Source organism: Triticum urartu, chromosome 2A (assembly GCF_056163025.1).
Source record: "Triticum urartu cultivar PI428250 chromosome 2A, HENAU_Tu73, whole genome shotgun sequence".
Classification (NCBI taxonomy): domain Eukaryota; kingdom Viridiplantae; phylum Streptophyta; class Magnoliopsida; order Poales; family Poaceae; genus Triticum; species Triticum urartu.
The window spans coordinates 619,087,980-619,098,905 of record NC_141874.1 but is presented as its reverse complement, the minus strand read 5'-3'; the positions used below and the strand labels follow the sequence as shown (position 1 = coordinate 619,098,905).

The 10,926-nt window shown below is 45.5% G+C and overlaps 1 protein-coding gene across 1 annotated transcript; it reads left to right on the top strand.

The window, feature by feature from the left end:
• The first annotated feature begins 565 nt into the window (after positions 1-565).
• On the top strand, positions 566-10,061 carry LOC147986245 (uncharacterized). Its single transcript, XM_087540009.1, has 5 exons — positions 566-595; positions 719-954; positions 1,027-1,119; position 1,806; positions 9,690-10,061. The coding sequence occupies exons 1-5, from the start codon at positions 566-568 to the stop codon at positions 10,059-10,061; spliced, it is 732 nt and encodes a 243-aa protein (XP_087396135.1).
• Positions 10,062-10,926: the final 865 nt, after the last annotated feature.

Below are 10,926 nucleotides of genomic sequence, written 5' to 3'. Positions count from 1 at the left end.
TGGCTAAAATCATGGCTCTTTTGGGAAACGGGCTACATGGTATCGACTTGGTCCGGGTTTGGCTTGCCTGGCGGATCATTCCATTGAGCCGCCACCCTGGTCTGATGTGTACCTACACGGGCAAGAAGAATGACCCTCTGCGGCACAACTCTGACGATTTACCGGACCACGTCGTTGATGACATGACAAAGTCACTTCTGAACGAAAGCCTAGCAGATTGTGGTAAGGTGGGCTTAAGCCCCTTCTGCGAAGCTAACCCGGCTCCAGCGGTAAGCTGCCAACCTGAGTAAATTACTATTAACATTGATGTTTGTCTATACTCAACCTTTGTTGATTCTCACAGGCTGATGATAAATTTTGGAAAGCAAAATATGATCACGAGGCTGCGAAGAAAGCCAGGAAGGCCAAGAGAGCCGCCAGGAAAGAAGCCGCCAAGAAGAAGGGAAAGAAGGCCACCGCCTCTGACTTGCTTCGACTAGAAGATACTTCTGAGTCGGAGGTAGCCCTTGACTCTCTTGGCTCCTTTTTTAACCACCTTATTGACACTGATTATCATCACGAGGACATGGGAACAAGTCATGGAAAGGACGAAGAGGTAACTATCATTTCCTCCGACTCCGAGCCTTTGCCAAGACAGAAAATCCGAAGAGTAACCCGGAGAGTAAGATTTTCACATCCCTTAGCTTATCAAGATCCTCAATTTCTTTTGAAGCGACAGATTCATGAGAGCCGGAGGCAGACCCGGACCAGCAAGGACGCGGAACTCTCCTCCAGCTTACCCAATACACCAAGGAAGCGCTGGAACGAGGTCACCTTTGATTTAAATCCCTTTTATCCTTTGGCGGGTCTTACTCGTCAACCACACAACTCTTCTGACTCAAATTATCAGGAAACTTCACCTTCCTCTGGCGACTCAATGCAGTCCAACTTGCCGGCTTTCAAGACCGCTCCAGGGTAATGATGACTTGCTTATCTTGTATTCATTTCAATTCTCTATATTTGTACTGATCTTTTGATCTTATGCAGTGGAAAAGCAAAGCCTAGCAAGAAGGTGAAGAAGAACAAGCCGGCCAAAGAGCCAATTTTCAAAGAGCCAGAACTTGGGACGGCCGCGCCTGAGTGTTGGAAATATGCCCTAGAGGCAATAATAAATTAGTTATTATTATATCATATTTCCTTGTTCATGATAATCGTTTATTATCCATGCTAGAATTGTATTGATAGGAAACTCAGATACATGTGTGGATACATAGACAACACCATGTCCCTAGTAAGCCTCTAGTTGACTAGCTCGTTGATCAATAGATGGTTACGGTTTCCTGACCATGGACATTGGATGTCGTTGATAACGGGATCACATCATTAGGAGAATGATGTGATGGACAAGACCCAATCCTAAGCCTAGCACATGATCGTGTACTTCGTTTGCTAAAGCTTTTCTAATGTCAAGTATCATTTCCTTAGACCATGAGATTGTGCAACTCCCGGATACCGTAGGAGTGCTTTGGGTGTGCCAAACGTCAGAACGTAACTAGGTGGCTATAAAGGTACACTACAGGTATCTCCGAAAGTGTCTGTTGGGTTGGCACGAATCGAGACTGGGATTTGTCACTCCGTGTAAACGAAGAGGTATCTCTGGGCCCACTCGGTAGGACATCATCATAATGTGCACAATGTGACCAAGGAGTTGATCACGGTATGATGTGTTACGGAACGAGTAAAGAGACTTGCCGGTAACGAGATTGAACAAGGTATCAGGATACCGATGATCGAATCTCGCGCAAGTACAATACCGCTGGACAAAGGGTTTTGAATACGGGATTGATTGAATCCTCGACATCGTGGTTCATCTGATGAGATCATCGTGGAACATGTGGGAGCCAACATGGGTATCCAGATCCCGCTGTTGGTTATTGGCCGAAGAGTTTTCTCGGTCATGTCTGCATGGTTCCCGAACCCGTAGGGTCTACACACTTAAGGTTCGATGACGCTAGGGTTATTAGGAAGACTTGTATGTGATTACCAAATGTTGTTCGGAGTCCCGGATGAGATCCCGGACATCACGAGGAGTTCCGGAATGGTCTGGAGGTAAAGATTTATATATGGAAAGTTGTTGTTCGGGTTCGAGGAAAAGTTCGGTTTTTCCGGTATTGTATCGGGAAGCTTCCGGAAGGTTCCGGAGGATTCTGGAGAATGTTCCACCACGTCCAATACAGCAGCATGGGCTGTAGGGGGGCTCCCTAACCTTAATGGGCCAAGGGCACCAGCCCCCCCAAGGCCCATGCGCATGGGAGAGGGGAAACCCTAAGGGGGAGAGCCTCCACTTGACTTGGGAGGCACTCCTCCCGCCCTTGGCCGCCGCCCCAACCCTAGATGGGATCTAAGGGGGCCGCCCCCCTCTCTCCCCACCTATAAATAGTGGAGGGGTGGGAGGGCGGCCACACACTTGAACCTGGCGCAGCCCCTCCCCTCCAATACCTCTCCTCCTCCGCGTGAGCTTGGCGAAGCCCTGCCGGATAACTACCACTCCATCACCACCATGCCGTCGTGCTGCTGTTGGACTCTCTTCCTCAACCTCTCCTTCCTCCTTGCTGGATCAAGGCGTGGGAGACGTCTCCGTTCCGTATGTGTGTTGAACGTGGAGGTGCCGTCCGTTCGGCGCTAGGATCATCGGTGATTTGGATCACGACGAGTACGACTCCATCAACCCCGTTGACTTGAACGCTTCCGCTTAGCAATCTACAAGGGTATGTAGATGCACTCTCCTTCCCCTCGTTGCTAGATTACTCCATAGATTGATCTTGGTGATGCGTAGAAAATTTTAAATTTCTGCTATGATCCCCAACAGTGGCATCATGAGCTAGGTCTATGCGTAGTTTCTATGCACGAGTAGAACACAAAGCAGTTGTGGGCGTCGATATTGTCAATTTATTTGCCGTTACTAGTCTTATCTTGATTCGGCGGCATCGTGGGATGAAGCGGCCCGGACCGACCTTACACATACGCTTACGTGAGACTGGTTCCACCGACTGACATGCACTAGTTGCATAAGGTGGCTAGCGGGTGTCTGTCTCTCCCACTTTAGTCGGATCAGATTCGATGAAAAGGGTCCTTATGAAGGGTAAATAGAAATTGACATATCACGTTGTGGTTTTGGCGTAGGTAAGAAATGTTCTTGCTAGAAACCTATAGCAGCCACGTAAAAAACTTGCAACAACAATTAGAGGACGTCTAACTTGTTTTTGCAGCATATGCCTTGTGATGTGATATGGCCAAAAGGATGTGATGAATGATATATGTGATGTATGAGATTGATCATGTTCTTGTAATAGGAATCACGACTTGCATGTCGATGAGTATGACAACCGGCAGGAGCCATAGGAGTTGTCTTAATTTATTTATGAACTGCATGTCAACTTAAACGTCATGTAATTACTTTACTTTATTGCTAAAGCGTTAGCCATAGTTGTAGAAGTAATAGATGACAAGACAACTTCGAGAAGACACGATGATGGAGATCATGGTGTCATGCCGGTGACAACGATGATCATGGAGCACCAAAGATGGAGATCATAAGGAGCAAAATGATATTGGCCATATCATGTCACTATTTGATTGCATGTGATGTTTATCATGTTTTACATCTTATTTGCTTAGAATGACGGTAGCCTAAATAAGATGATCCCTCACTAAAATTTCAAGAAAAGTGTTCCCCCCTAACTGTGCATCGTTGCGAAGGTTTGTTGTTTCGAAGCACCACGTGATGATCGGGTGTGATAGATTCTAACGTTCGAATACAACGGGTGTTGACGAGCCTAGCATGTACAGACATGGCCTCGGGACACATGCGAAACACTTAGGTTGACTTGACGAGCCTAGCATGTACAGACATGGCCTCGGAACACGGAAGACCGAAAGGTCGAACATGAGTCGTATAGAAGATACGATCAACATGAGATGTTCACCGTTGATGACTAGTCTATCTCACGTGATGATCGGACACGGCCTAGTCGATTCAGATCATGTTTCACTTAGATGACTAGAGGGATGTCTATCTGAGTGGGAGTTCATTAAATAATTTGAATAGATGAACTCAATTATCATGAACATAGTCTAAATTGTCTTTGCAAATATGTTGTAGATAAATAGTTCACGTTGTAGCTCCCTGTTTCAATACGTTCCTAGAGAAAGATTAAGTTGAAAGATATTGTAAGCAATGATGCGGACTAGGTCCGTAGTCCGTGGAGTGTCCTCACTGCTACACAGAAGGCTTACACCCTTGATGCACCGCTCGATGTGCAAACCCCTACAACGTCGTCTATGGATGTTGTGAACACCTGACAGACACATCTTGATGACTACTTGATAGTTTAGTGCACCATACTTTACGGCTTAGAATCGGGATTCCAATGACGTTTTGAATGCCATAGAACATATGAGATGTTCCAAGAGCTGAAATTGGGATTTCAGGCTCATGCCCGTGTTGAGAGGTGTGAGACCTCCGACAAGTTCTTTTGCCAACAAGATGGAGGAGAATAGCTCAGCTAGTGAGCATGTGCTCAGAATGTCTGGGTGCTACAATCACTTAAATCAAGTGGGAGTTAAACTTCCAGATAAGATAGTGATTGATAGAGTTCTCTACCCACTATCACTAAGCTACTAGATCTTCGTGATGAACTATGACATGCAAGGGATGGAGTTGATCTCGGAGCTGTTCGCGGTGCTTAAGACCGCAAAAGGTAGAAATCAAGAAGGATCATCAAGTGTTTATGGTTTAACAAGACCACTGGTTTCAAGAAGGGCAAGGGCTAGAAGGGAAACTTTATGGATGGCAAACCAGTTGCTGCTCCAGTGAAGGAACCCAAGGTTGAACCCAAACCCGAGACTAAGTGCTTCTATTGTAAGGGGAACGGTCACTGGTAGCGGAATTACCCCAAACGCATGGTAGATAAGAAGGCTGGCAACTTCAACAAAGTATATACGTGTTATTAATGTGTACCTCACTAGTACTCCTGGTAGCACCTGGGTATTGGATACCGGTTGAGTTGCTATTATTGGTGACTTGAAGCAAAAGCTACGGACTAAACGGAGACTGGCTAAGGGCGAGATGACGATGTGTGTTGGAAGTATTTCCAAAGTTGATGAGATCACCATCGCATGCTCCATCTGCCTTCGGGATTAGTGTTGAACCTAGATAAATGTTATCAAGTGTCTACGTTGAGCATGAATATGATTAGATCATGTTCATTGCAATACGGTTATTCATTTAAATTAGAGAATAATGGTTATTCTGTTTACATGAATAATACCTTTCATGGTCATGCACCCTATGTGAATGGTTCATTGAATCTCGGTCGTGGTAATACACATGTTCACGCCAAAAGATGTAGAGTTAATAATGATAGTACCACTTTCTTGTGGCACTGCCGCTTAGGTCATATTGGCGTAAGATGCATGAAGAAACTCCATATCGATGGATGTTTGGAGTCACTTGATTTTGAATCACTTGACACATGCGAGCCATGCCTCATGGGCAGGATGACTAAGACCCCATTTTCAGGTACAATGAAACGGGCAAGTGACTTGTTGGAAATCATACATGCTGATGCGTGTGATCCAATGAGAATTGAAGCGTGCGGTGGATATCGCTATTTTCTCATGTTCACTGACGATTTGAGTAGATATAGGTATATTTACTTAATGAAGCACAAGTCTGAAACGTTTGAAAAGTTCAAGCGATTTCAGAGTGAAGTTAAGAATCATCATAACAAGAAGATCAAATTCCTACGATCTGATCAATGAGAATTTCTGAGTTATGAGTTTGGCAAACACTTAAGACATTGTGGAATTGTTTCACAGTTGAAGCCACCTGGAACACCACAGGGTAATGGTGTGTCCGGACGTCGTAATCGAACCTTATGAAATATGGTGCGATCTATGATATCTCTTACCGATCTACCGCTATTATTTTGAGGTTATGCATTAGCGACAGCTGCATTCACTTTAGATAAGACACCATATAAGTCTGTTGAGACGACGCCGTATGAACATTGGTTTGGCAAGAAACCAAAGTTGTCGTTTCTTAATGTTTGGGGCTGCGATGCTTAAGGCTTCAGCCGGAGAAGCTTGAACCCAAAAGCGGACAAACACATCTTCATAGAATACCCAAAGGTGACAGTTGGGTATACCTTCTATCTCAGATTCGAGGCAAATTGTTTGTCGCTAAGAACGGGTCCTTTCTCGAGAAGGAGTTTCTCTCGAAAGAATTGAGTGGGAGGAAGATAGAACTTGATGAGGTTGTCGAACCTTTACTTCAACCAGAGAGTGATGCAACACAGAAAGATGTTTTCTGTGGCGCCTACGTCTGTTGAATAGGAAGTTAATGATAGTGATCATGAAGCTTCGGATCAAGTTGCTATCGAACATCGTAGGTCGACAAGGATATGTACTACTCCTGAGTGGTACAGTAATCCTGTCTTAGATATCATGTTGTTAGACAACAATAAACCTACGAGCTATGGAGAAGCGATGGTGGGCCCGTATTCCGACAAATGGTTAGAAGCCATGAAATCCGACATAGGATCCATATATCAGAACAAAGTATGGACTTTGGTGGATTTGCCCGATGATCGGCAAGCCATTGAGATAAATGGATCTTTAAGAAGAAGATGGACGTGGGCAGTAATGTTACCGTCTATGAAGCTCGACTTGTGGGAAAGAGTCTTTTCACAAGTTCAAGGAGTTGACTATGATGAGAATTTCTCACCCGTAGCGATGCTTATGTCCGTCGGAATCATGTTAGCATTAGCTGTATTTTTCGATTGTGAAATCTTACAGATGGATGTCAAAACAAGTTTTCTTACCAGTTTTCGTAAGAAAAGTTGTATGTGATACAATAAAAGGTTTTGTCAATCCTAAGGATGCTAAAAGGTATGCTGGCTCCAGCAATCCTTCTATGGACTAGAGCAAGCATCTTGGAATTGGAATATATGTTTTGATGGAGTGATCAAAGCTTTTAGGTTTATACAATGTTTGTTAAAAACTTGTATTTACAAGAAAGTGAGTGGGAGCACTACAACATTTCTGATAAGTATATGTGGATGACATATTCTTGATCCGAAATAATGTAAAATTTCTCGAAAGCATAAACGGTTGTTTGAAGGGTGTTTTTCAAAGGAAGACCTGGATAAAGCTGCTTACATATTGGGCATCAAGATCTATAGAGATAGATCAAGACGCCTGATGATACTTTCAAAGAACACACACCTTGACATGTTTTTGAAGGAGTTCAAAATAGATCAGTCAAAGAAGGGGTTCTTACCTAAGTTGTAAGGTGTGAAGTTGAGTAAGACTCGAAGATTGACCATGGCAGAACAAAGAGGAAGGACAAAGGTCGTCCCCTATGCTTTTGTCATAGGCTCTATACGGTATGCCATGCTGAGTACCGCACCAGATGTGTGCCTTGCCACATGTCTGGTAAAAGGGTACAAAGGTGATCTAGGAGTGGATCACCAGATAGCGGTCAAAATTATCCTTCGAGGAATAAGGAAATGTTTGTCGGCTATGGAGGTGATAAAGAGTTCGACGTAAAGAGTTACGTCGATGCAAGCTTAACACCTATCCGGATAGCTCTGAGTAGAGATACCGGATACGTATAATGGAGCAATAATTTGGAATAGCTCCAAGTGGAACATGGTAGCAGCATCTACGATATGACATAAAGTTTTGCGAAGTACATAGGGATCTGAATATGGCAAGACCCGTTGACTACAACCTCTCTCACAAGCATAACATGATCAAACCCAGAACTCTTTGAGTGTTTATCACATAGTGATGTGAACTAGATCATTGAGTCTAGTAGACTCTTGGATGTTGATCACATGGCGATGTGACCTATGAGTGTTAATCACATGGCGATGTGAACTAGATTATTGACTCTAGTGCAAGTGGGAGACTGTTGGAAATATGCCCTAGAGGCAATAATAAATTAGTTATTATTATATCATATTTCCTTGTTCATGATAATCGTTTATTATCCATGCTAGAATTGTATTGATAGGAAACTCAGATACATGTGTGGATACATAGACAACACCATGTCCCTAGTAAGCCTCTAGTTGACTAGCTCGTTGATCAATAGATGGTTACGGTTTCTTGACCATGGACATTGGATGTCGATGATAACGGGATCACATCATTAGGAGAATGATGTGATGGACAAGACCCAATCCTAAGCCTAGCACATGATCGTGTAATTCGTTTGCTAAAGCTTTTCTAATGTCAAGTATCATTTCCTTAGACCATGAGATTGTGCAACTCTCGGATACCGTAGGAGTGCTTTGGGTGTGCCAAACGTCACAACGTAACTGGGTGGCTATAAAGGTACACTACAGGTATCTCCGAAAGTGTCTGTTGGGTTGGCACGAATCGAGACTGGGATTTGTCACTCCGTGTAAACGGAGAGGTATCTCTGGGCCCACTCGGTAGGACATCATCATAATGTGCACAATGTGACCAAGGAGTTGATCACGGTATGATGTGTTACGGAACGAGTAAAGAGACTTGCCGGTAACGAGATTGAACACGGTATCGGGATACCGACGATCGAATCTCGCGCAAGTACAATACCGCTAGACAAAGGGAATTGAATACGGGATTGATTGAATCCTCGACATCGTGGTTCATCTGATGAGATCATCGTGGAACATGTGGGAGCCAACATGGGTATCCAGATCCCACTGTTGGTTATTGGCCGAAGAGTTGTCTCGGTCATGTCTGCATGGTTCCCGAACCCGTAGGGTCTACACACTTAAGGTTCCATGACGCTAGGGTTATTAGGAAGACTTGTATGTGATTACCGAATGTTGTTCGGAGTCCCGGATGAGATCCCGGACGTCATGAGGAGTTCCGGAATGGTCCGGAGGTAAAGATTTATATATGGAAAGTTGTTGTTCGGGTTCCAGGAAAAGTTCGGTTTTTTTCCGGTATTGTACCGGGAAGGTTCCGGAGGATTTCGGAGGGGTCCGGAGAATGTTCCACCACGTCCAATACAGCAGCATGGGCTGTAGGGGGGCTCCCTAACCTTAATGGGCCAAGGGCACCAGCCCCCCCAAGGCCCATGCGCATGGGAGAGGGGAAACCCTAAGGGGGAGGGCCTCCACTTGACTTGGGAGGCACTCCTCCCGCCCTTGGCCGCCGCCCCAACCCTAGATGGGATCTAAGGGGGCCGGCCCCCTCTCTCCCCACCTATAAATAGTGGAGGGGTGGGAGGGCGGCCACACACTTGAACCTGGCACAGCCCCTCCCCTCCAATACCTCTCCTCCTCCGCGTGAGCTTGGCGAAGCCCTGCCGGATAACTGCCACTCCATCACCACCACGCCGTCGTGCTGCTGTTGGACTCTCTTCCTCAACCTCTCCTTCCTCCTTGCTGGATCAAGGCGTGGGAGACGTCTCCGTTCCGTATGTGTGTTGAACGCGGAGGTTCCGTCCGTTCGGCGCTAGGATCATCGGTGATTTGGATCACGACGAGTACGACTCCATCAACCACGTTCACTTGAACGCTTCCGCTTAGCGATCTACAAGGGTATGTAGATGCACTCTCCTTCCCCTCGTTGCTAGATTATTCCATAGATTGATCTTGGTGATGCGTAGAAAATTTTAAATTTCTGCTACGATCCCCAACACTGAGGCCTCTGCTCATGAGCCGCCACCTGAACCAGCTCATGACACGCCAGCACCAACTGCTGACCCGCCTACCGAACAACCCGTCGATGGTTCTAAAAACCCGAAAGTCCCTATCCCGGCCAAGACAGATGATCCCCAAGACACTGATGTTGAGATTACCAAGACCGGCTATATTGAGCCGGGAATACCTACCGTGTTGACCAAATGTTCAGCCAAGGAGGAGCACCTGGAACGCCGCGAGGTCAGGTTTGATGTGTCTGATTATACTCACATGAGTATTCGGGAAGTTTTCTCTGGCTATCTTAGCCAAGTACACAGCAGCCGTGACGTCGAAGTTGACATGGTGAAGCAAATGCACCAGAAATTTGAGGTATAAATTCTTCCCTTCACTGAATTATCCTTGCTTATGCCAGCCCCCAAGTCTATTGCTTATGATGAATATGATGTAGACTTAGAAACAAACTTATGAACATTAGTGATATATTTGGAAAAAAACATGTAAGAAATCCGGCTTACTCCATAGTCCCCAAGGGCCGGTTTAAGCATCATTGTCGGTGTCAAAACTGGCGGATCTCAGGTAGGGGGTCCCGAACTATGCGTCTAGGCTGGATGGTAACAGGAGGCAAGGGACACGAAGTTTTACCCAGGTTCGGGCCCTCTTGATGGAGGTAAAACCCTACGTCCTGCTTGATTAATATTGAAGATATGGGTGTTACAAGAGTATATCTACCACAAGATCAGAGAGGCTAAACCCTAGAAGCTAGCCTACGGTATGATTGTATGTTGTGACTTGTTGTCCTATGGACTAAAGCCCTCCGGTTTATATAGACACCGGAGAGGGTTAGGGTTACACAAGGTCGGTTACAAAAGAGGAGATATCCATATACGTATTTCCTAGCTTGCCTTCCACGCCAAGTAGAGTCCCATCCGGACACGAGATGAAGTCTTCAATCTTGTATCTTCATAGTCTAACAGTCCGTCCAATGGAGATAGTCCGGCTGTCCGGAGACCCCCTAATCCAGGACTCCCACAGTAGCCCCCGAACCAGGCTTCAATGACGATGAGTCCGGCGCGCAGTTGTCTTCGGCATTGCAAGGCGGGTTCCTTCTCCAAATTCTGTGTACCTGTCGAAATAATGTCCGGTTCCTTGTGATGGTTTGTATTTCTTGGCTTCCACGCCCAATAATGGCCACTTTCCACGTGTCAAGCGAATGTGAAGAGCCAGGGTGTTTTCACATTTA

Coding starts and splice junctions, on each gene's coding strand:
- LOC147986245 (XM_087540009.1), top strand. CDS start 566: ATGGGAACAAGTCATGGAAAGGACGAAGAG. Junction 596..718: donor GTCATGGAAAGGACGAAGAG/GTAACTATCATT, acceptor TTGAAGCGACAG/ATTCATGAGAGCCGGAGGCA. Junction 955..1,026: donor GCTTTCAAGACCGCTCCAGG/GTAATGATGACT, acceptor GATCTTATGCAG/TGGAAAAGCAAAGCCTAGCA.